Source organism: Pogoniulus pusillus, chromosome 13, assembly GCF_015220805.1.
Source record: "Pogoniulus pusillus isolate bPogPus1 chromosome 13, bPogPus1.pri, whole genome shotgun sequence".
Taxonomy (NCBI): Eukaryota; Metazoa; Chordata; class Aves; order Piciformes; family Lybiidae; genus Pogoniulus; species Pogoniulus pusillus.
The window spans coordinates 11,965,037-11,991,384 of NC_087276.1; the positions used below are offsets into that span (position 1 = coordinate 11,965,037).

General features: G+C 39.1%; 1 protein-coding gene across 4 annotated transcripts in view; it reads right to left on the reverse strand.

The window, feature by feature from the left end:
• CLEC16A (C-type lectin domain containing 16A) overlaps positions 1 to 26,348 on the reverse strand; it is a 60,078-nt gene that overhangs the window by 14,095 nt on the left and 19,635 nt on the right. For 3 of the 4 annotated variants that reach the window (XM_064153006.1, XM_064153003.1, XM_064153004.1), the window contains exons 11-22: positions 25,478 to 25,607; positions 22,147 to 22,247; positions 15,182 to 15,304; positions 13,716 to 13,825; positions 13,187 to 13,231; positions 11,734 to 11,784; positions 9,516 to 9,644; positions 6,096 to 6,216; positions 4,919 to 5,070; positions 4,102 to 4,306; positions 3,138 to 3,305; positions 176 to 319 (exon numbers count right to left, since the gene is read on the reverse strand). In XM_064153006.1, coding sequence (XP_064009076.1) covers positions 176 to 319; positions 3,138 to 3,305; positions 4,102 to 4,306; positions 4,919 to 5,070; positions 6,096 to 6,216; positions 9,516 to 9,644; positions 11,734 to 11,784; positions 13,187 to 13,231; positions 13,716 to 13,825; positions 15,182 to 15,304; positions 22,147 to 22,247; positions 25,478 to 25,607 — 1,479 coding nt within the window. Of the gene's footprint in view, positions 1 to 175; positions 320 to 3,137; positions 3,306 to 4,101; positions 4,307 to 4,918; positions 5,071 to 6,095; positions 6,217 to 9,515; positions 9,645 to 11,733; positions 11,785 to 13,186; positions 13,232 to 13,715; positions 13,826 to 15,181; positions 15,305 to 22,146; positions 22,248 to 25,477; positions 25,608 to 26,348 lie in introns of those variants that run through there. The other variant, XM_064153005.1, reaches the window with a different exon arrangement.

Genomic DNA, 26,348 nt, shown 5'->3' on the forward strand with positions numbered 1-26,348 from the left:
CTTAAAAATTACTGCTGAAAGAAGCTAAATATTTATTAGACTTACAGAAAGCTGAATGACCAAGTGACCTCCAAATAAAGTCCCCATGGTTTTCAACCAATAACGCAGTCATTTAGTTTTACAATAAACTACTCTACATCCCTTAGTGCCTAGGTTGAAAACTGCAATTTAATACCTGATGGGCTCTGTGCAGCAGGAGTGGATGTTGAGCTTGCTGTCACTGAATCACAGCGCCCTGTGCTTCCACTGCCACTGGAAGGTGACGGTGATGAGAGTGGTGATGGATTGTGCTGATTTATACACTGGGCTACAGCAAAGCCTGTAAAACAGGGCAATGAATCTTATGAGTTAATAATTAGCTTAAATTTTGAGTTAACCTACATGAACAAATCAAGAGTAAGAAGTATGTATTGCATCAAAGTGGTATTAATTTTGTGCAGTCACTCAAGAGGATGAACCTTTTTCCACTTTCATCTTGGAAGCTTGAAATTCTGAATGCATTTTACTGGAAATATGCTACGAACACTGACCAATGAACAAAAAAGTAGAGGTTAAAGGATTAAAAACATTTTAAAACTTAAGTGCTTGCACACAGTCAAATCACATCACTTTTATTTTCATTTTTTGAATATATTCAATAAATTCATAGGTCATAGACCTTGACATGATAAGGAAAATGGCTACATCAAAACTGAACAAAAAGCTTTCTGGACAAAAAGCCTATACCACATTTTTCTACAGAGGTAACTTCAGAAAATTTTAATCAATCAAAACTAATCCTGGAATTGCATTTCATCCATCTTCTCACAAGTCAAACTTTTTCCAGTCTATAAACAGAAATACATGGAGTGTCTTTGGAACAGTTAAAACACTTCACAATATCAATGTTTTAAGAACATAGTTTGTATTCAACAAAAGAATCAGGAGCCCAAGAAACGTGATCAAAAAACCTGCTTGTCGTTTCAAGAGCATCTTACATTGACAAAGGATTTATTTTTTTCTTTCTTAGGTAGTCATTTTCTATTTGACAAATACATTTTTGTTTGCTGTTTAAAACATCTTGAGTTTTTCCAGTAATTGTTAAGGATTTAAAGTATATGTTTTCATTTAACAACAAAATGAGTCTGTCATTGCTGGGACAGAAGCAAGTAAGCATGCTATGATTTTCAGTAGACTTTGGATCAATGAAGTCAGACTGCTTAATTCTTACATCAACCCTCCACCAGGATACCAGAAAAAAGTTCTTCAGTGACACTTTGTAGAACTGGTATCACAGTTTTAGATTGGTGAACACTTTTAACTCCCATTACAATTCATGATGTTCAAGATGAATACCAAGTTCAACTGAGGTTACAGTGACGCCTGATAGTCTGCAAAAAGTTAACCACAAACTAAGCTATCTCAAATGTGAAAGACTTCTGATACATATCATTTTCAATACACCAAATGCGCATTAGGTTTCTCATACATACTTCATATGTTGAAATATCAGTTAGGATGAGAAAACAAGGAATAATCAATGGACTTGTGACCACAGAAGTCAGGCAAAGCCATCTGTTAAAGCAAATGAAGCTTCTTTTCGGAACAGTTACTGTAGTCATTGGTGAAGAAATGCATACATCAACATATTTATTTCCTTTAAGGTTCTGGAAAAAGTTATACCCATCCAAGCTATTCTATAGCCAGAAAGGGTCTGCACTTCGAGGAAGGTCTGCTGTGACTACCATAGGAGAAGCTAGCCTGCTTCAGCAAGATTGCTTACTTAAACACAACAGAGCTCATGGATGCCCTTACACTGGGGCATTTACTTGCATACAATCTTAACATATTTTTCGCTCTGAATATAGTGGTAGTCTCAATTTCCTGGAATTCCAAGTAAGTACATGGTTGGTTGAACAAACTACCACGCTGAACCACTTCCAATACCTGTCACCCCCACCAAACAACAACAGGAATTAGTAGAGGAAGTCACTTGTGAACACAAGTGTACCATTCTTAGAGAAGGCTTACACAGAATAGTAATGCTGGCATTCTTCCAACCACACCTTTTCCATGGAATTCAAATCAGGAAATACATTCCCACCACACAACGTACACTTGTCTTCTCAAAAGCCTGACCAGCAGAATAAAATCTTTTATTTCTGTTCCCCAGACTCTAGCAAGCTGGCCTGTCATTTTGTTCTAAAGCAAGAGTACATTTGCTTTATAAGTGAGGCACTAGAATTTTGAATGACTGAATCACATTTAAAGAAAAACACTGAGTTTTGTGAAATGACTGGCAGCTAGTGGTAACAAGATTGCATCCTTCTGTGTGATACAGCAAAATTAAGTGCTTTGGCTGCCCAGGGAGGTGGTGGAGGCACCGTCCCTAGGGATCTTCAAGAAAAGACTGGATGAGGCACTTAGTGCCATGGTCTAGTTGATTGGATAGGGCAGGGTGATAGGTTGGACTGGATGATCTTGGAGGTCTCTTCCAACCTGGTTGATTCTATGATATGATTCTATGATATGATTCTATGAGATTCAACTTGAAAATTACTCAATTCAAAAGGAAAACTTTCACTATCTGGAAAAAAAAAAGCTATGCAGAGAAGTCAAGTTGTGCAGCACAGAATAAGCAAACAGAAGAGCAGAGAACTCATTGATTTGAAGTGATTCTTTTAATCCCAGTTCTGAGCTAATATTTTATTAGTAGCTGTGGCTCTTTTCTGTCTTGTTAGCTCTGAGTAAAAAAGGCAGTGCATAGTATCCCAGCTATATCTTACTAACAGGCAAGAAAATGATCATAACCAAATTAAATAAAGAACTATGTACAACTGACACATCTCTTGCATAAATATCTAGTATATGAAACATGATTTAACCTAACACAATTTGTAAAGGAAGGCGAAGTACTAAGACACTTGCAGTGTATTTGGAGAAACTGCCATGGGTGTATTGCTCATAACATACCTGGAATATACAGCCAGCTGTTACTTGTTTGTCTACAAGTAAATTTTTCTGTAAGCCTCATCCTGGAGTGGTGTGTTCAAAAGGGTATCATAGGAAGCTTTTCGTTGTTTATCCAAGTTACAATTCAGCTTTTGCAGATACAAATCACCACACAAAACCTGCTTGATAATGAATGCTAACCTTACCTGGAACTTTGTCAACAGATGCAAAAACAGAGCGTTGTACCGTAGGATCACTGCTACCACGGCGTGACTGATCATAAAATCTAAATGGAAGGTGTTGAGCTGCAGCTGCAGAGCCGTGTCCAAAACCCATAACTTCAGTTGAAGGCTGAACAGGAAGATCCAGGAGAGCTATGTTTAACCACAATTGATAATTTTTGTTACTCAAAAATAAATAAAAGGAAGAAGAGGAGGAAATAAAATTGATAGTTTGCTCAGGACCTCAAGACTAAACCAGATTGTTTAACATACTTGGCTTGTCAGAAGCAATTTAATTAAGATAGCTGGTGTCCTTTTTCATTTGCCCACTTATCTTCCTTCCTGTATTTCAGAGCTTCCTTCCCTGTACTCATTGGTTTGTTCAGTTTACCAGTTAGCTTCAATTTATTCTTCACTCATTCAATATTCAGATATTATTTTAATCACTCTTTGCTATTTACATAAATTAACTTTTCATCTCTGTATGTGCTGCATTTTCTCCAAACACAGAAATCTACCTGCTGACACTCCACCTAACATTATGTATTGTTCGTCATTACCACATCCCAGCATTAACCATTACCAATATCATCAGGACAACATTTAACTCAGGACTCATGTGAGCTGAGCTTCAGTTTAGCCCTAAGATAGTAGAAGATCTACTTTCTAATCAGAGCATTTGAATTATCCACCAATGCATCACATTTAAAGGGAAATGCTGCCTTTTGTGAAATGATTGGCAGATAGAGGTAATATGACAGGATTCCTTCCTTTTCACATTTTCTTTGGTGCATATAATTTTACATATATTTTAATCCAGCAATAACTATTGCTTGGAACCAGACAGTGCTTTAGAGTTTTCTGTGGACCACTAGTTCTTATCTTTTTCCAGCATCAAAATGCTAACAGAATGAGCTGTTTCCCAGAATCCTTTCAAATAGCCACTCACCTGCTATTCTCTGCATCTTCATCCGCCGAGCCTGGATACGGCCTTTTGCAAGACGCTGCTTCGCAATAATGCAGCGAATGTGATCAGAAAAAATAAATGTAGCTTGAAGGATAGGGAAGGGCTTAGAATGAGGACTGGAGGCAGGCTTGTGAATTATTATATTCAGAGCTCTACTGTCATCTTCTACTCCTGTCACTTGCATATCCTAAAAGAAACAGAAGTAGCTAATGAAAAAGTTAGCATTTCAAACTATGAATATCAACACTTACAGAAAACCCTGTGAATGCTCTACTAAAGTTCCTAGGAAAACAGTTTCACTGTTTAAAAGCCAAAAAGACTATGCAAATTATACAACCCAGCATTTGGTTCTTCAGAAATTGGTACTCAGAGATTAAATCAGTTTAAATTTTGATTAAGTTATTTGAGTATAGTGAATTTGCAGAAGATATAGTGTTGGATATGTCAAGAAAGAGACATAAATGAGCAAAACGTCTTTGAACTTTCAAAACCAATTAGATAAACACATAACATTTTGAGGTCACAACATATGACCTTCCATACCTGTGTAGAAAGATCAGAACTCTAGAAGAGCTCATTACTGTGCTGGAGAGTGCATGGGAATCAATACCAGGGTACATGATTGCTGTGTTCAAATGAACACAGCCCAACATATACTGAGTATGGCTCTAGTTAGCCATGTAAGCTTCAGAAAAACAGATACAGTCTTACATACAAAAACTAGGAAAAAAAAAGCTAACACTGGTATTACCATTTCTTCATCAAAATGTAGATTTTGAGCTCAGAAAAAACACCTTACCTGCAAAAGGCCTGCAAACTTCACTACTCCCCATCCAAGTCTGGCAATATCTGGCTCAACCAAACTCATCTGGTAAATATCCACAGCAAGGAATCTTTGAACTTGACCTCCATCTTTTGTTATGACTGTACAAGCAATGAGGTCACTGTTATCTGAAGGAAGGAAGCAGAAAAATTACATAGCTACCAAAATTAAGGGTTCTGGGATTTGGTTGCTTTATATGAGGAACAAAGGATTTTGGAAACAGTATTCCAGTCAGATCTATGTTTTGTTCAATATGTTCTTAAATTACTTCAAACTCAGATTTCCAGTTAAGAATTTTTTTTTTTTCAGTAGAAGCTGATTCAGTTTTTCATCTTACCTGCTGAAAGAGGTTACAGTAAACAGCTCTTTCAAAACAGGAAACTGAGTTAATTCTATACAACCAATCCTTTAGGAAGTCAACAATAACTAACTCCCGGACATCACTTTTCAGCTGACAACTGCTGATTGCATAACATAGTCAACATGTTGTGCTGCTTATTTTCTCTGGGAAAGATCAAAAGCAATGAGTTTGCATTAAGCTCATTCTGCTTAATTCACCAAGCCCAGACAATACCAGTAGGAAGGGAACAGGATACACTCACTAACACATTTTAAGATTCCCAGAATGTTACGAGTTGGAAGGATCTCCAGAGATCATTGAGCCCAAACTCTATGGCAAGGCAGGATCACCTAGGGTAGTTCATACAGGAATGCATCCAGGTGGGTTTTGAAAGTCTCCAGAGAAGGAGACTCCACAATCTCTCTGGGCAGCCTGTTCCAGTGCTCCATCACACTCACTATAAAGAAGTTTCTCCTCATGTTGAGGTGAAGTATTTTCCCTGTACATTTTCTTGAATCTTTTAAATACAGAAGTTCATGAAGTGGGAACTATTAAGTCATAGCATCATTAGTGAGCATTGTTAAGTAGATAATCTTGAAGTAGTAACCATATTATTGACCATTGGAAAAAAACAACACAAAAAAACCCCAAAACCCCAAAAGTGTTCCAATTCCAATAGAAGACAAACTTAACATAATAATCCTTGATAATCAACTACACCAATAACTGTTTTGGGGTTTGAACTTCAAAAAAACCCAAAAAGACTGGAATTTTTCTGTCACAAACTATTTGGGAAATTAAGAGGCTACTTACTCAAGTCAAGAACATCATCTGTCTTTATCAGATCTTCCTCCCTTGTGAGTGGCAACTGAGTTTCTAGCTCATCTCTCAAATGCAGTGATAGTGAACGGAGCATGAAGAAAACTCTGATTGCCTTAAATAAATAAAAGCATTGCTATAACTCAATACTATATATTTTAACAGAATCTTAAAAACATATTCTTGCTTTTACAGCCCTAAGTTTGCCATGCAGTAAATCTACTTTCTTTAAATTGAGAAAGTAGAATGTAATTTCCAAGTTAGTTAAAAAAGGATATGAAAGAAGTTCAAGCATGCTATTTATTCTCAGCAAAGTAGAAGCAGCAGAGGTTTTATGCCCCTGGCACACTTACACAGATTGTGACTGACAGGCAAACTACAGCAGCTCCTTAGGCAAGAACAACCTTGGATTTTTTTATTTTAATATCGATTTTAAGACTGATGGTATTTACAATACCTGTATGCTACAGACAACTACACAACCAATGGTCACAGATTTTCACACTGAATTTACAGCAGCGTTAATTTTTCTGGCTGAATTCAGCTAAGATGTCTACAAAAGAAAACAGTGGGGATTTCCGAGTTTTTATTTGCTGTGCTCATCAAAACTAAACACGTGCATTCTTAGGGAGCCTCATCTGTAGTTTCTGAAGGCCTGCATCAGGACACAGCATTCTGAAAGCTGCACCATCCTAGGGAACTTCAACAGCTACTCTGTGAAATTAATATTCTTGTTTTGATTTAGAAATTAATGGCACAGGGTCTGCAAAGACTACATAAAGTGCCAAAAGAACAATCATAATTTCATTGCTGTATTTTGAAGAGCACTATTTATAATTTTCTTCCACTACAAGAACTGTACCTTCAGTACAGCAAATGAAAAAATCATTTTTTATTACTTCCAAGTGCTCTGTTTTTAAAGCAGTTCCCTACATAGTAATTCTGTGGCATACTGTAAATTAAGTGCTGCCTTACAGTAAAAGCATTGAATTCATTGAACAGCTGCAGTGCCCAGGAACTCCTGAACTGCAGGAAGTATTAGGAAAAACAAATTTAAATTGCTTTAAAGTAAACCCCTTCACCCCTCTATTTTTAAAACTGACAGAACTGAGGCTCCCTTGAACCAGAAATATGAGCACTTGGCCAGCTATCATACTGGTGCTGCTTTCAGGAACTTCTGTCAGAAAAGGGATGGAGGGAACTCATGCATCTGGCTCTTCCAAGAATTCACAGCAGAGTAAGATATATAACTTGGTTATGCTCCTGAAAACTAGTATGGCAATATGATTATCTAGAGCTAAAATACAGTATCAACACTACCTTGCAAATCAGAGCAGAGTTCTCTCTCCCATTTAGGCAGACTGTATTCCAGTACTAATAACCCTCAGCTGCTGGCAATATCAATATAAACCCAGAAGCATGTAATTTGGGATTTCCTACAACCTTTTATTAGATCACAACAAAACAGCTGAGTAGTTCCGTGGCCTACACTTTTTTCAGCTGACTGAAAAAACACATACAAATTGCTATCTACATTAAAGAATTATGCATTATGACGAGGTAAACTTTGCACTGACTCTTGCATTTCTACACACCTACCACCTGCAGAGAAACTGCAATTTGCAGGAAAACCGACCAGTGTCTTATCGCATTCGTATTAGTATTTTTACAGGTAGTTCAAAACCTCCTCTCAAACATCTTTGCTTGCTAGGTACTCCAAGTTGCAAAGTTCAGGACCCGAATAAGCACATAAAGGAGTTTGTGTTATTCTGGGTACTGGTAAGGAGTATCATCTTTAGGATTACCAGAAATCAGAAAGAAGAGATGGAATCGACAAGCAGTAACTGAATTATCAACAATTCAAAAGATCGTGTGATTCTAGGTAGAAAGCTTGAGCAAGCAGTAGTACCTGATTTCAGAAAGCAGCCTTAAATTTTTTGCTCATTTTGACATTTTATGTTAGAGAGGTTGGCTGTCTGGATTTTGAAGATGTGACTTTGATAACTTGAGATATATCTGACTTCTGAGAGTTCCTCCTGAAGTTAAGAGGAAAAGAATTGCCACTTACAGGGACTTTCCATAGTTAAAAGAAGAAGTGGGAGTCTAAAAAGACCTAGTCTCTAAGAGCTTAAGACTCCTGATATAATCAAGGTACACAATTTCTTCACTTGTTAGTGCAATAAACCTTGAGCACTTTTTTAGAATCATGCTGTGGGGAGCTCAGAATTGAATCACTATCCATTTGAAACTGTCAGCAAAAAGGACCTCCAGCAAGTTAAGTGGTAGCAGCGATGCCACAAGACAGATGAATTTCAGCAGCAGTTCAGCCTAAAAGAGGTAGTCTTGCTGGAAGCAAGTAGCATAGGAATTCTAAGAAATTCTAAAACTTCTAGAACAATGCAATCAGGGCAAGGAGGACCAATAAGGAAGCATTCTGGGAGCTCTTGTGGATCAAAAAGATCCTTTCACCCAAAAGAACTTACAGGAATATTTGTATTGATTTTTGAATTTACACCAACAGTAGCTAAGCTATTCATTATTTAGCACATGAAAATCCATGGAGCTGTCAGTTTCCATTAACGCACATTTCTAAATATCATTCTGTTAAATGCCTCTAAGAGTCCCAGGTAGCATTTTTGCTTTCTAAGAACAGTACTTTCAAGACAATTCACTGTACTTTATCAAACTTAACTTGCTGTGATAATGAAAGTTGTGTGGTTTATAGTAAGCAACAAAACCAAAAGTTTGCAGAAGATCCCTGGAAAAGTATTTTTTTTTCAAAGAGTATTTCATTATACTTACAGATACACTTACACAAATGCAAAGCTACCCAAGGAACACCAATTTCCAAATAACAATATATCCTTAAGAGTTGCTGACATGGCAAGGCTTATAGGACACTGCCAGCAAAACGAATTATCCAAAGAATGCTGATAATGATGTTATTATTCAGCTCAGTATCAACTCTACAGACTGCCAAAGTCACTAAAATAGGTATTTTCCCATTTTTATCCTCTATCTCAAGATGTCTATCACGAAGTACTTCAGCAAGATGAACACTTCTGAGTGGAGTTCTATTTTTCACAATATCTAGATACACAAACAGTATGAAGCCAATCAGTTTTCCAGTGAAGATTCTTACTACAGGAATATAATGAAAGAGACATCAAATCACAAAGGAAACTGACAATACATTAATGAGTGCCACCAAAATGTCTTTTTAAATAGATATCTCCACAGTCTAAAAATTAAATCCCCCAGTAGAGGTAAAAAGTAGATCATCAGCCCTCATCAAGTCTTTTCATATGAAGCTTCCAAACAAGCATCTTTCAAGGAAAAATATTTGCATTTCTAGAATTGTTTGGATTTTTGGATCCATTTTGTCATGAACGAATGTAAGAAAAACAGCCTTACTCTTCGTGTTCTTTCCACATCTCCACAAGGCAATCTTTTCACAAAATCAATACCAGTCAGTGGTGTCCCCGTTGGAGGCAACAAGATTGAGGCATCCATCATCAGGTACTCTACGTTCATAGGTTTAATCTATAAAAATATTTTAACATTGATTACTACAGAGGACAATAAAGCATTTGTGTCTTCACTTTCAAATACAGCTCATGGTTATCTTAAGAGAAAGGAATTGCTACAGAGTTCTGAGAATTGTTAACACCCGTCACCTTATTTTAAGATCCTTACATGCAATCTTTATTTTATGTTTGCTTATCATTCTCTAACAGTCTAAGTTCCCATACTGAAAAAACACAGAGAAAAATAAAAGCTCTGAAAGACTACAGAGAAAAAGCTAACTCATGAGTACTCGAATCTGTAATTACTTCCATCACAAGTTTCTCTCTCCAAAAAAGACTCTCTAGTCTCTAATAATACAGTAACTTCCACACTAGACAATTCCCTTCGATCTTGCCAATAACAGCCTCTGTCTTGCATAGCAGCTTATTTTCATGAATAAATGATGGCTGAAATGTCTATCCTTCTGTACTCTTGGGCAATTTTGTCTGACTTCTATTACATACACACACAGTGGAAACATGAGTTTTGTTTTGCCAAAAAGCCAGCTGGAATAGATAAAACATATAAGAGCCCTTGTACAATATTCTGCATAGGAGGAAAAGGCAGTCATGTGGGCATTCCAAGATAGCTGACTAACTGGAAGCATTCCCATCCCCTTTGCCATGGTCAGATACCGTAGAAGAAGCAGACTGAAACAAGGTCCAGAACTTTCACAACGCAGTCTTGAACATACAAACTCAAAAATAGCAAAATATTCCAATCTCAGAGGAATGCATCTTCAGTGTCTAAACCACTGGACTAACAAAATCTACATAGACAATGAGAACAAATGAGAACACAGAACTAAAATTTCTGACAAGTAATAACTACTTTGGGTGCAATTCATGAATGCACACTGTTTTAAAGAAAATTTTACATTACAAAGGTGAAGAACGTTAAAAAAGGAAAGTCACTGAGAAAAGCAAACATATGAAAACCTACAGTGTTTGACTGCTCCTCTAAACTTGTTTTCCTCCCTCAGGAATGAAAACACGACTTTTTCCTTTGTCATTCAGATAGACCTTTTGCCTTCTAGAAGCCCTACACCATGTTATCTACAGAACTCATCTGACAAGATAACATCAGCGCTATTCAGCACTTAAATCAGCCTGCCCAGCAAGTTATTTGCTAGCTAGGCACATAAATATGATTTAAGGAAGAAAAAAAATCAAGTTCCAGGGTGTAGCTCTATCCTTTACGGGAAATTAAAAATGGAAAAAAAAAGTAGTTGCAGAAATAATGCTATAGCAGAAAAATCTACATCTATACTGAACTTGCAACAGAAAAATTATACTAGTAGCGGTGCTGCTTCTTAAAGTTCAGCAGCATTTCACTAAAATAAATAAATGTCTCATTAAATACTTCCATTTAACTGGTATGATACATGCAAAATGCTTCCCACACTAAAAGGCGTATTGCAGTTCATCAGCTGTCGATTGTGCTTTTCCAAACAGCTCTTGACTGTTCATTAAATCCTTTTACTGCTGTGGAGAAAGAAAAATGACCTGTGACTACCTAAAATGTTTTTGAATCTGAATTCTGACCTAAGAAGTGTGTCAAATAATTATTTTTAAAACATGTTTACAGGTGAAATATGAACTGCCAGAGATTAATTTTAGTAATCTGTTTGAACTTTCACATCCAGTACTGTGGCACAGACAGTACCTTTGCTGAAGGGCCTATTTGTCTGCTAGGATCCTGCAATCCTGCTCTCTAATGGTAAGTGAAGTGGCACCACTCAAAACTCAACCCTTGCTGGGCTTCAGAAAGCATGGGAAGCTTTTCACATCGTACATAATTAGAAAAAAAAAAATCTACTGTCTCATTTCCTATGATGAAATAATTTTTGGCTACTTGGTGTCACAAAATCATGAGCTTTTATTGAGTAGAAAGTTGTGATATTTCATGTGAAGTATTATGTAAGCATAAATGCAACTCCTTGGAGACAAAACATCACCCATATTTTGTTACACAGATGCCAGCATTCTCAGTTGCTATCAGTAAGTACTTGTTCTTTCTCCTGTGCTGTGTCTGGGTTTGTGGGGGCAGAAGGGGTGTCACTTACTGTCATACTCCGGTACTCATCTTCAAACATATCCAGGAAAATCTCTTCTCCCTTTCAAAAAGAGGGATATGGATAGATGATCAATCCTTGTGGTTTGTTTGGCTTTAGTTAATCATGTACTGGGTGCTCTTGTACAGCTGCAGACAGCAGGGCTGTGAGGACTTCTGTGAGGAGTGGTCAGGGTTGCCCTGTGCTGGACACAGCTGGTTTCCGCTGCCCCAGCACTGGGCACAGCCATGCCCCTTGGCCAGGCTGCTGCCATCTTGGGGACAACTGTGTGTGAGAAAGGGAGCGAGACCCCTCTGCAGCCTGTGGAGAGGACCATCGAGGGGCAGATCCCCACACTGCAGCATCAGAGCAGGTGGATGTGCCCTGAAGGAACTGCAGCCTACAGAGGACACACACCGCAGCAGCCCATGGAGAAGAGGACTTAAAATGGGGTGGGGAAAAAGCATGAGGAGGAAGAAGGAGCAGAGATGAATTGTTATGGACTGACACCCAACTACCATTTTCTGTTCCCTCTGAACTACTCAGAAGTGGAGAAAGGCAGTAGAATCAGAAATGAAGGAGCAAAGTTAAGCCTGAAAAAAAGGAAAGGGTGGGTGAAAGGTGTTTTTCTGATCTGCCTCTGTTTCTCACCACCTATATTTAATTTTAATTGGCAATAAATTTATTTTTGCCAAGTTAGCTCTGTTTTGCCCATGATGGTAGTTGAGAAGTGATTTCTTCATCTTCATCTCAACCACAAGACTTTTTTTCATCTTGCATTCATTCCCTTTCCTGTTGAGGAGTGAGAGCAGCTGGGTGGGTATTTGGCAGCCAGCCAAGGGCAACCCACCACAAGTCACCTTTTTTTTTGTAAACCACAATGAGAAAACACTCTTCAAGAGAATTCTAATAGGAAGAGATTTTAGACACTTGAAATCTGTTGTGGATTTACTGCTGTTTAAACACAAGTTAATCCCCAGGGCTAAAAATGTTATTTCTTCCATTGTTTGGAATTCAGAAGGGTATTAAAAAAAAAGGTAAAACAAACAAAGATTAAGTAAAATTTCAGACCAGCACTTCAGATAAGACAGAAAAAAGAAAGCAATGCCAAAAAGAATCACATTCCATACTGGCTCAAATGACAAAATCCCAGAAGTGTTCTGACAGCACGGCTCTATTCCATGAAATTCATAGGAGTTGCAACAAAAGCACATGACTGCTAACTTCATCTCCAGTACAAACACTGAGGCTGCTAACAGGTTTTTTGTGACGCACATCATTGCGATATGGGAAGGGCAGGAAAGGAGAGAAATTCTCCAATGAAACACTTGGCTCTCCACCATGAGTACAGAAATCCTGTCTTTTAAAAAGTGCACTCTTAGGCATTATGTACAAACTGGGCTGCAGTCTTAAAACTTCACATTATGCAAAGGATTTTTTTTCTTAGAGCATTTTGCAGATGTACCTTATAGAAACGACGAAGGAGATGAACACTTTCCTCCCTTGCACCCTAGAAAACATAAAATAACTGTGTTTCAGGCAGCAAACACACCATTTACTCAAAAGCCACATTAAAAAGCACCTACACTCACACAAAAGATACTTCTGTTAATATCCTCATACTCACAACTTTCAGACCAAAGCCTCATAGAACACAGTCCTTGCAATTACAAAAATATAGCTTTTGTGAAATTACTAGTTTCAAAAGCAATCACTCTTCTTTACAGTGTTGAGACAGATAAAGTACAGATTCAGACAGAAAGTTAAACATAATCCTGCTTAAGAAAGAGTTTAAATAGCAAAGGTGAGAACAGAACATGAGTATTGATTCTTTGTGTTCACTGCACAGAGCCACCGATTAGAAGAATGTCCTGGAAGTTCAGTTTCACAGCTGTGCTTACTGCAATCCAGAAACTGAGTAAATTTACTTAAGTACACTATAAGTCCCAAAGACAAGTAACGTTGTGACTGGTAATTTTGAGGGAAGCACTTACCTCAAGGCAAGCAAGGTGTACATCTTTTATAATGCTCCTGTTTTTAGAAAACACAAGCTGCTTCAGTAATAGGCAGCCAAGTTCTAAAGTTGCCAAACGGATTTTTCCATCTACAAAACCAAAATTTTAATATACAAAACAGTAGCAGTTTTAGTATTGCTCCTTTCATTCCTTGATGTTCTTAGATGCTGCTAACTACTACAAACCAAAACACCCCCTCGCAAGACCTGGAGAAGCTATTTAAAGCTGAATAAAATTTAAAGCAGAACCATGGAATCACAAGGCAATAATGATTAATACTATTAGAAAAGAAGCCAAACCCAACATCTTTATTAAATCTGAAGCATAGGCTATATTGCACTAAAATGACAAAAGCGTCACAGATATTTGGAACAGGTAGTGTTACAAGATGAAAGGAAGCACTGCATATATCATACTGATGAGGAATAGCTGCTTCTTAAAAATATGTCCAAATGATTCACATACAGCCTGGATGGAAGAATATGAAGAAGTCAGAGCAAAAGAATGCTCATAGTTTCAGAACTTTTAAAAAGGCATTAGAAATGTACAGTCTGAGCTCGGTGCTTAGTCCTAAAACAATATACTCCAAGAGATAGAAAAATTTGCACCCCTACTATCATCTACTATTTTACAAGTTAGCGCTATGCTTTCAGAACCTTAAGATACACACAAACCTAGTACACCCAAAAGGTGAGAAAAGGAGATTTAGCAGTCTTAATAAAATGCCACTATTTCCACCCTTCCCCTGAAATGCTTTTGTTTAAATAAACACATTGCTTCATCTTGAATCTTCCCTTCTTCTGCAGTATGTACAAACTCTTTATATATAAACATGTTTTTAATCTACGACTGGTACTTAACACAAGATGCTAATACTCTGCAGAACAGACTTCAGTTAAACAAATGTCAGATTTTATCCTCTAGGGAATCACGAATGTGATAGCATGTCAGCTTCAGGGGAAAACCAGTTCTACTTATTTGAAGTTTCAAAGAGGGGAAGTGCAGGGACAAGAGCTGTGGCTTGAACAAAAAACAATGTTTCCATGGAAAAAGTTACTGAACTTTGTATCCCTCATTTAAACAAACAAACAAAAAAAAAGTCAGGAAACCCCCCTATATTTTCTGCAAAACAGTTCAGAACCAGAAATATGATTTGCAACTACAATTATCATGGAAAATTCATTGTCACCTCTAGAGACAAAAGACTGCTATAAGCAAAGAGCAACATATGGTTTTCAGGACTCCTTCACTGGAGTATCTTTTACAAGCACTGTATTTTCAGGATGAAATCCTGCATTAAGTTGAAATCACTATGTGATTTCAAAGAGTACGTTAAACAGATGCCTTCCTCTCAAAGACAAGAGGCTAGGTAGCTTTTTTTTTTTTTTTCTTCAATCTTCAAAAATTTCAGCTTGGCAGGAAAATAAATACTGGAAACTTGATACCTGGTTGTGCAGCATAATTCATTATCCTGATGAGCCCTTCTGCAAGTACATGATTGTATGAATTCCTCTCTTCAGCATTTTGAGCTGGAAGTTGAATTCTTTCCAGCTTGACTGGGTCGATTCCTTTTGTGAGGAGATTAAGGAAGAAAGGCAAATTAGAAAACAGGCTTATGCTCAAAATAAGTATTTAATAGACTGCAGCAGTTTTCTCTGAAAAATGTAATCAGCAACACAAGACTGGGCAAGATAGTTTTGAATTTCTATTACAAGGAAAAAGAGGAACAGAAAGATTAAACACATTTCTCTATTACTGAAAAGTTTCATTCTTAAATGGAGCCTACAGGGCAAAGACATTCAAATCCCAAAGTGGTTGGTGACATCCAAACCATTTTGGTCTATCTGTAATCCCCTGACTATTTGTTTGCACAAAACAAGTAGAATAAAATACACCCAAGTCAAATCATATATATGAATAGCATAAAGGCTAAAGGGTAAAAGACAAAAGTCTCATTTGGAATTCCACTTTGATATCAAGTTCAGATATGTTTTTAAAACAGGGATTTTAGTGTGTAACTAGCAGCCTCTTATTTAGTACCCTTCCCAATGTGAAGCATAGATTTTCACCAACTTATTATAGAGGAAAACCAAACCCATCTTTCTTCATCCTATTCCTCTAAAACAGCAGTTATGTCTCAGAAGAGACTGGTTACTGTAAGACCTCTTGGAACAGAACATAGTTACGGATTGCTGAGAAACTCCCAGTCCTCTTTCTAAAGAATGGTAATGAACAACCCTCTAGATCAGAAGATGACTACACTGTGGTCTATAGTTTCTTCTGACCCTGAACTTGTAACTCTACATAACAATGCCATTTATAAGATCTGATTTATTTCTTCACTAAGCACATGTATTTGGAAGAATTAATAAAGGTCTGTTTGAAGTTAAGTAACAATGATACAAATGTTTTCTGTCATGAGGAGGTTGAACAAAGGGGTGTAGGAGAAAGAAGCATTTAAGAAAACGGAGTAAGCAGAGTATTAGTGTTCACGAGAATCTAATAGTTCAGTAAAGACTTAGTTCTCCTTCTGGAAAGGAAATCTACTTGTAAGTAACATTTCTTAGACAGTATCTATCTATATGTAGATTAATCTCTCATGGATGGAGACAAAGTCATTGACTGGCAGAAACCATTAAGGAGACTAAGAAAATGGGGTAAAAATGATGCAGGATAAGGCAGGTGTTTAACAAAATGGTCAAAGTGAAATCATAATGAAAGCATTCATATTCAGCATCTTTCCTTTGGTTGTCTGCTTGCCAAGGATGCAGAGTCATGCATTCTTGAGATCAAGCATGTGCTCTAGGAGCAGAGATGAAGGGCTCCTTCTGGCATTTAAGAGCTCTCAGATACAGTTTGAGCTGCATAACTGTACATCTTGAAAATCCTTCTTGCTCACACAGGTATTTCTTGCTGGTGAAAAACAAGACCTATAGTTTGATAAGGTATGCAGACAGATCTTTTGCATTATGCTGAATCCATATAAAACCACTGGCTCCAGATCAGTCCTGAGGCACTTTCCATGACTGATACGAATTCGGTATAGAAAGGAGCAGCTGTACAATTTCTGAACTTTTAAAGAATAACATTCTGCTCTTGCATCAAACAGGCACTAAATCAGCAGCTTGTAAAATCTCTCCTCTTCAAGACACAGAGACACTAATTCTGTAGCCTCCAAAGGCTGCAAGCAGTCTATTACAGACACAAAAGGAACTGGTTGGTGAAAGACAGAGAAGACCAAAACTGGATGCCATTATCAGTGTAACGCAAGACCTAGGGTCAACATTAGGGGAAAACCAGAAAACAGCTTCCAGAGAGCAACAGGCTAATGTAAATAGTTGACAGGAAAGGCAATAAACACAGCCTGAAGAATTTTTCATTCAGAGAAGGCTGATGTGACCACAAAAGAGTGTAGATTTTGTCCCCTCAAATGTATAAAAGGTAACTCCAGTTTTAGGGTGAGAATGCTTTAGTCTCTTAAAAGGTAGATAGTTCACTGCCTGTTGTATTTGTCTTGGCAATGCTGGGTATTGGGTGAAAAATAAACAGCACAGAGATTGACGGCGGTGAGACACTGGAACAGGTTGCCCAGGGAAGTTGTGGATGCTCCCTCCCTGGAGGTGTTAAAGGCTAAGTTGGATGAAGCCTTGAGCAACCTGTTCCAGTGGGAGGTGTCCCTGCCTATGGCAGGGGGTTGGAAATGGATGATCCTTGAGGTCCCTTCCGACCTAAACCATTCTACGATTGCTGAACTAAAGCAGCAAGAGGCTGCATCCACAGCATTCCTCGTGACTTACAGCAAAACTAGAGATGTAAACAAATCACTTTTGACACAGGAGAGGATATCAGATTTTTTCTGGGAGGAGGACATTGAAGACCGACTTATTAGACTGAAAACAAACACAGCAGGCTGAAGGATAATGGTCTTGAGAGTTCTTAGAAAATGCAGCCCTAAAATGCAAGCTTACTCTTCTACAATGACACTGAAAGACTTCTGGAGACTCTGAAGCTGCAACAGTTACAACTATTCTGGCTATTCACAGCTTCAACTAATGAATTTTATGAGAAGAGAAATAATTTCTGACATCAGGGTTTTCTAGCACAGCAATGATCATAAGTTCCTCAGGGAAAGACATTTTCTGGAAGTAGTATACTGGCTGCAGGGTGGGGGTGGGAAATGCAAGTCAGAGAGGGCTAGAGGGTGTGAAGGCTGTGGTGCTGTCTTTACCGGTATTAGTTGCTTTATTATCTCTCATCATAAGAGACTGAAATCCCCAAAACTGTCTGAAATACTGAGAAGTATTCCTTCATTCCTGGAAAATGATAAAGCCATCAAAAGAATGACAGAGAAAAGGAGAGGTTCAGCTTAGCTCATTCTCTTAGGACTCATTTTTGCTCTACTTGTCCACTAGAGATACCTTGAAGCTGAAAGACTATTCTTATGTTTAAGCATGCTATCACACCTGATGCTCTTCTGCTCAGTTTACGGTAACAGTTGATGCTAAATTACTAGAATGTTATAGAAGCTCCTAAGCAGAAAATAATTTAAATTCAGCTCTTGATTCATGCAACACACAATTACTATGCAAACATCCAATACACATCACATACATTACTGCACCATGAATAATCAATTTAAAATACACAGAAAGATAAACGGCAAAAATGCTAACCACAACCATCCCTCAAAAAACAACCTCTGTCTGGAGTACAATGAAGTACACATTTAACACAGTTCTAGTACACATTTAAGATGGTTCTGCTAGTTCATAGACTAGCCCAGACTCCTTGAAAGACATATAAGATGTATTATGGCAGAGAACATTGGCTCCAGACCAATAGGAAGATGTTGATGAGGCCTTCTACAGACAGCTGGAGGTAGTCTCTAGAGCTAACTCCTTGGTACTCATGGGAGACTTCAATCACTCTGATATTTGCTGGGAAGATCACACAACCAGACACAGACAGTCCAGAAGGCTCTTGCAGTGTATCAATGCTAACTTCTTGATGCAGGTAGTGGAGGAACCAACAATGAAAGGTGCACTGCTGGACCCTGTATTAACTAATAAAGAGGGACAGTGATCATGACATGGTGGAGTTTAGTATTCTAAAGGATAGAGTCAGAGCAACAAGTAGAATTGCAACCCCGGACTTCTGCAGAGCTAACTGTGCTATTCAGGGACATGCTTGCAGAAATCCCATGGGCTAAGGCTCTGGAGGGTAAAGGAGCCCAAGAAAGTTGGCTAATTTTTAAAGACCACTTCCTCCAAGCCCAAGCTAAGTGTGTTCCCCTGAGTAAAAAATCAGGTAGATGTGCTAGGACACCTGCATGGCTGAATAAGGAGCTCCTGAAGGAAATCTCAGGGAAGAAGAAATCTTACAATTCATGGAAGAAGGGATTGGTCACTTGGGAGAACTATAGAGAAGTAGTCAGGGCTTGTAGGAAAGCAACAAGGAAGGCCGAAGCCCTCTTGGAACTGAAGCTGGTAAAGGAAGTAAAACAGAACAAGAAGGGCTTCTTCAAATACATCAGCAGAAAAAGGAAGAACAAGGAAGGTGTGGGGGCACTACTGAACAAGGAGGCAGCCTTGATAACTGAGGATGCAGAGAATGCAGAGTTGCTGAATACCTTCTTTGCTTCAGTCTTTACACCTAAGGCTGAAGTCCCCTATGTACTCCAGGCCCTGGATGAAGGAGAGGAAGCCTGGAGGAGAGAATGCTCCCCACTGGTCACTGCAGACTGAGTTGGGGATCAGTTACACAAATTAAACATTAACAAGTCCATGGGCCCTGATGAGATGCACCCAAGGGTGCTGAGAGAACTGGCTGATGTTATCACTCTACCACTCTCCATCAGCTTTGCCAAATCGTGTCAGACAGGAGAGGTTCCTGAGGACTAGAGGAGAGCCAATGTTGCTCCAGTCTTCAAAAAGGGCAAGAAAGAGGTTCCAGAAACTATAGACCAGTCAGCCTCACCTCCATCCCTGGAAAAATGATGGAGTGGCTCCTGCTGGAGGGCATCTCAAGGCACTTGGAAGAGAAGAAGGTTATCAGGAGTCATCAGCATGGATTTACCAAGGGGAAGTCATGCTTAATGAACCTGATAGCATTTTATGATGCCATAACAGAATGGGTAGATTCAGGTGTGATGGTTTGGGTGTTCCCCGCCCCCCTTCCACTTTGGAAATCACCCAGACTAGGCTCAGCCGGCTCTGGAAATTTGAATGAAGCTTATGTTTACAGCTTAGCACAATATACAAGCAGATATTTACAGTATATACAGAAATATACAAGGTAAAAGGTAATACAGAAACACAACACCCATCCCAGAAACCTGAGTCCCCAGGAAAGGCTCCCAACTGTCCTTCCACCTTCTCCCCTCACTCTCAACCTCATCCCAGTCCCAAGGAAGAATGGAGGTTCGGCCAAGAGGTTAGGGAGCAAAGTGAATTAATCAGAGAAATAGCAGAGAGGCTAGAGAGAGATGCAGCTCAGCCATCTCCCCCATGAGAAGCAGAAGTGACTCCCTTATCTATGTTTGGATTCTTGCTCTTATACCTCTTAGCAAGCCTACGAGTGAAGTAGACATCATTCTGTTTTCCTTTTCACAGCCTGTAATCTAGTTTAAAACACCAAAACATTCTAGCTAGCTTCAAAGTAGCAGACAGGGAAACCAGTGAATGTAGTCTACCTTGACCTTAGCAAGGCCTTTGACACCGTCTCCCATGACATTTTAGAGAGCAAGCTGAGGAAGTGTGGGATGGAAGAGCAGACAGTGAGGTGGGTTAGGAACTGGATGTAACACAGAGTTCAGAGAGTGGTGATCAATGGTGCCAGGTCCAGCTGGAGAGCTGTGACTAGTGGTGACCCCCAGGGATCAGTGCTGGGGCCAGTCCTGTTCAACATCTTCATCAGTGACATTGATGAGGGCACAGAGTGTCTGCTCAGCAAGTTTGCTGACAACACCAAGCTCAAGGCTTGGCTGATACAGCTGAAGGCTGTGTGGCCATCCAGAGACCTGGACAGACTGGAGAGCTGGGCACAGAGGAACCAGATGAGATTCAACAAGGACAAGTGCAGAATCCTGCACCTGGGGAAGAATAATAAACTGCACCAGTACAGGCTGGGAGGTGATCTGCTGGAAAGCAGTCCTGTGGAGAGGGACCTGGGGGTCCTGGTGGCTAACAAGTTACCCATGGCACAGCAATGTGCCCTTGTGGTCAAGAAGGCCAATGGGATCCTGGGGTGTATTAGGAAGAGTGTGTCCAGCAGATCAAGGGAGGTTCTCTTCCCCCTTTGCTCTGCCCTGGTGAGATCTCTTCTTGAATAATGTGTTCAGTTTTGTGCTCCCCAGTTGAAGAGGGACAGGGATCTGCTGGAGAGGGTCCAGCAGAGGGCTATGAGGATAATTATGGGAACGGACAGCATGGCTTATGAGGAGAGGCTGAGGGACCTGGGGCTTTTTAGTCCAGAGAAAAGAAGACTTAGAGGGAATTTGATAAATAAGTATGTGAAGGCCAGGAGGTGGAGGGACAGGCTCTGCTCACTTGCTCCCTGTGACAGCACACAAGTGTAAATGGGTGTAAATTGCAGCAAAAGAGATTCCACCTCAACATAAGGGGAAACTTCTTTACTGTAAGAGTCACAAAGGACTGGAATAGGTGTCACAGAGAGGTTGTGGAGTCTCCTTCTCTGGAGACTTTCAAGGCCTGTCTGGATGTGTTCCTCTGTGATCTGTGTTAGATGGTGTTGTCCTGCTCTGGCAAGGGGGTTGGACTTGATGAACTCCTTAAGTCCCTTCCAACCCCTAATATCCTGTGATCCTGTGAACTTAAGCTTTCAGTCAATTATTGCACAATGGATGAGAAGGCTGTCAAGGAACTGCACAGTATAAAAACAACTACTAAAGGATTGCCAAAGCTGTCTAGAAATAGGCAATACGTGACTTCCATAATCACAGCTGATTTTCAGGCCCTGTATATTGTTTGTATGTTTAAAATATACAAAAGATTAATTTTAACATACAGGGTCAAGTTTTTAACATTTTATACCTGGCTTACAACCACAGAACACGTAAAGCATGAAAGAACTGGATCACATATACATGTGATGGGATTCAACTGAAATTGAGAGAGTAAAAGTGAGATACAATAATCTCATTCCAGTTTCAAGAAATCTACAAGAGAAAAGTTATAAGTTTCCAAAGCTTTCTACCATGTTGTTCTTAAAAGGTGATCCTTAGCAAATCCTTTGAGAATTTGCTAAGTATCAGGCACATTTACTTCTGCCTCCCCAGGGAAATAATTTCTCACTGTTTAAGGCATGCATAAAGATGTTACAATCTGATGGTACCTTTCTAAAACCATGTGTCCCATTTAGTTTTCTCTGCAAAAAAACAACAACTGCTTACCTTTATTGTGTGACATTGCATATAGAAGACAGAGCACAAAGAGGGCATAATAATCATCTTCAGCACAGTCCAGTGCATTATAGACCATATCAAGAAAAGGTCTGTGGAAAGGAGTGATTTTTAAATGGTTAAGAAGAAAAACACCGTTATCTGCAGAAAGATTAGTACCTGTCTTGTTCTACAGGTAGCTAACAGAGGATGTAAATTTACATTAATGCACATTTTCAGGCATTAAACAAAAACTGACCCGTTTAAGAGTACTCATGGAATCAGTCAGGGTTGGAAGGGACCACAAGGATCATCTAGTTCCAACCCCTCCTGCCATGCCCAGGGACACTCCACCCTAGATCAGGCTGGCCAGAGACTCATCCAGCCTGGCCTTAAACACCTCCAGGGATGGGGCCTCAACCACCTCCCTGGGCAACCCATTCCAGGCTCTCACCTTTCTCATGCTGAAGAATTCCTTCCTCACATCCAGTCTGAATCTCCCTACCTCCAGCTTTGCTCCATTCCCTCTAGTTCCTGTCACTCCCCGATAGTCTAAAAAATCCCTCCCCAGATTTTTTGTAGGCCCCCTTCAGATACTGGAAGGCCACAATGAGGTCATCTCAGAGCCTCGTCTTCTGCAGACTGAACAGCCCCAACTCTTTCAGTCTGTTGTCACAGCAGAGGTGCTCCAGCCCTCTGGTCATGCTCGTGGCCCTTCTCTGGACATACTCCAGCATCTCCACATTCCTCTTGTAATGAGGGCTCCAAAACTGGATGCAGTACTCCAGGTGGGGTCTCAACAGAGCAGAGTAGAGGGGAAGAATCACCTCCCTCGACCTGCTGGCCACACTTCTCCTAATGCAGCCCGGGCTTCGGTTGGCCCTCCGGGCTACAAGCTCACACTGTTGAGTTTCTCGTCCACCAGCACCCCAAGTCCCTATCCTCAGGGCTGCTCTCCAGCCAGTCACTGCCCAGCCTGTATTTGTGCTTGACATTGCCTCGAGCCAGATGCAGGACCTTGCACTTGGTCTTGTTGAACCTCATGAGTATACTCTCCATCCTGTCCTGGTCCCTCTGGATAGCAGAGATATACTCATATTATAGTGCCCTGTATTTACATTCTGACAGAAATTCTGATGCTTTAGCAGGATCTGTTAGATAATACTTTCCCAGAAACAGACTGTTCACACATTTACTGGGTTGTTTGCAGAGCACTAAGTATATACTCAGAAGTACTGTACAGCTTGTTTTAAATGTATACAAAATTAACTTCAAGAAGCTGCAATACTTGTTCCATTAAAAAACTCTACCCTAAAACTCATGTACTGAACAGAGGTGAAAAGTTTCTACTACTTGGTTTTCAACAAAAGTCTGGAGAATCCAGAGTATTCTAAAACAACTTGTCCGAATCTTCACCACTGGACAGCTACAGGGAAGATAAATGAACAACGAGGCAACATTTGAATGGAAAAGACAAAGCTCTGGACTGCAGATGAATTTTGTTTTCCTGGGTTTAAGCAAGCATGACCTACAGCACATAGAGCAGAAAGTACAAACAGAGTCAAGTTCACCCTTTGCCTATACTCCAAACAGACCAGGAAAGTCAATGTAATCCAGAAACTGTTTGGACAGATCAGATATGGCTGAAATCCATTTGATAACAGCACAAGCCTGATGGCAAGGAAACTTGGCTTCCTCTCTTATAAGTTGCTTGCAGCCAATCAGTTCAGAGAACAAGCAGAAATTAAATCCATTTTCACAGGTGGCCCAAACAGACAAAAAAACCCAACCAAACAAAAAAACCCACCACCAAACCAGGGAAGTGGCAGAGTCACTGGAAGAAGAGAGTTTAGGATTCATTGGAAAGAGTTAATTGCCACCTCTCAAGGAATTGAAGACTGTAACAAATCAGGAATTACTATCATGACAGCCATTAATGATTATTCCAGTTACCCAAGTTTCTCCCAATTCATGCATGGAATAAAAGATCCCTGCATTTTCTACTGCCACACTGCACCTTATCCACAAGGCACAGGGATTCCAATCAACACACACTTGAGCACATTTCCTGAGAGATATAGCTACTGTTTCAAATATATCTGGCATACAGAATAACATACAATCTTAACCTACAGCATCTTATCCACCTATGCTTCTAAAAATTAATGTACAAACTAAGGTAAGAAATACCATACCTAAGTTCTATCCTTATTTTACAAAATATTTGTAGCTCTGCATGTTCTTTGATGCTGTTTATTTCTAGAAAAGATGCAGGATACAGATCATATCTGCAGATCAAAAGAGTCCTAAAATCTGCAAAATGTATCAGCATCTCATATCTAAGTATTTAGCACTTTTTGAGACCTGAGCATCCTAGTTGCTTTAGTACTCGATGAAGTCATTGCCAATTACTTTCCAAAAGCCATTTGGCACATATTTTAGTCAAAATATCAATAATCTAGAACAATGTATTTTAAAGCCAGTTCAAGTCAAGGTTCAATTTCGCTTTTACAATGAAATTAAACGTTATCTTTATTAATGAATGTAACCTAAGCTACATCAAAGCTATAATGGAGACAGAATGAAATTCTGGGAATAGCAGGCAGCATTTCCCAAGTTTAAAAATAAATTTGAAATCCTATTAAACATATGCATTTCCCCAAGGGACACGTTTGCAATTACTTTTGTGTCAGACGTGGCACATCCTGTTTCTTATCTTTAGCATTCTAGTAAGAATCATGTAAAACTCTTACTGAGAAAGTATCTTATGGAAATTTAATATACTTAAGATTAGATTTTGAAATACTCTTTCCAAGAGAAGTTTACAGTAACCCCAAGATATGCTTGGGCCTTGGAAACTGTACCTAGGTTAGTACTACTACTACAGTTCTGCAAAACTCAGTCCTGAACCGAGGAATTTTCCTTTGTTTCCCTATGGGTGTATACAGAATTGGCAGATGTGACCATAAATATCATTAAGAAAAAAAAAACAAAACCAAACACACACAACAATCTTCTGGCTTAATCCAGAGGTTTAGAAAATTCTGGAATAAAAACATTTGTATTATAGTTTTGTTGTGTTAAAATTCTGTAATTTAAATTTACCAACTTAAGGCATCACAACTGCAACAGTGAAAAGCATGAACTATACAAAAGAACACAACCATTAGCAACACTGATCAGTAGAGAAGCCATATCCCTTTTTTCTGTTGCCTCACTTATTTGTTATCCAGAAGAATTCCTGCAGTTTTAATTAGAGGCAGATCTGAAACATCCCTTAAGAGAAGTGAGGGAGTTGACAGAAGGAAGCAATCTGGCAAAATTTATTACACTTCCTTTATACCTGTTCCAGTTTGTTATCTCACTCCCAGAGGCAGCTGCACTCTTTTCTTCATCTGTTGTATTCTGTTCTGTCACAGCAGAGATAGACAATTCTGATAGCTTACATCTCTCCATGATCACCATCTCTATTTCTAAAACCAAAAAAGTAAAAAATCCACCATTTTTAACACAGTTGTTGTAAGCTCTTCTCTACTTTCCATGTTGCATTTGAAGTAACTGATGCAACTACAATCATAACCTCAGAAAAGCGAATGAATGGATGTAGGCTTTTTTTTTCCAATGAAGAAGTCTACCAACACTTATTATGGAATTTAACTGTTTTAAGGAAATCTGTACACATAGACATAATATATAGACATACATAACATATGTAGAGTAATTCTCTCTCCAAAACACAGAAAGGAAAAAAAAACCTAGAATCTCTTTCTGGAAAGCATGTTTATTTGTGAAAATGCTGTTGAGACTGGGACATAAGTGGGCAAGAAGTTAGAAGTCTCTACAATTACAACAAACAGGATACCTGGTCCCTAGTTCTTCATACCTACTGGCTTTAACTAGTGAGAATGATGAGGACCAAATCTAGCTTTTGCTCAAGAATTTGGACAAAGATGACTGTAAAGATAAATGCATTAGTCTAAACCATTGATCACGTCATACTTTCTTAAAATCATGCTAGACAATATAATGTCACTTATCTGACACCATTTAAGGAAAGCCTTCTCAGATTGTTTACCTAAATCAAAATACAGCTATGTTTGGAGAAGGCTGCCAAAGCATTAAGGTCTTGTTTTCCTTTGCTTGCATGCAACTCTGACACATTTTCCTCAATTTACATCTAAAGAAAAGCTTCTGATATACATCCTTCTAGCACA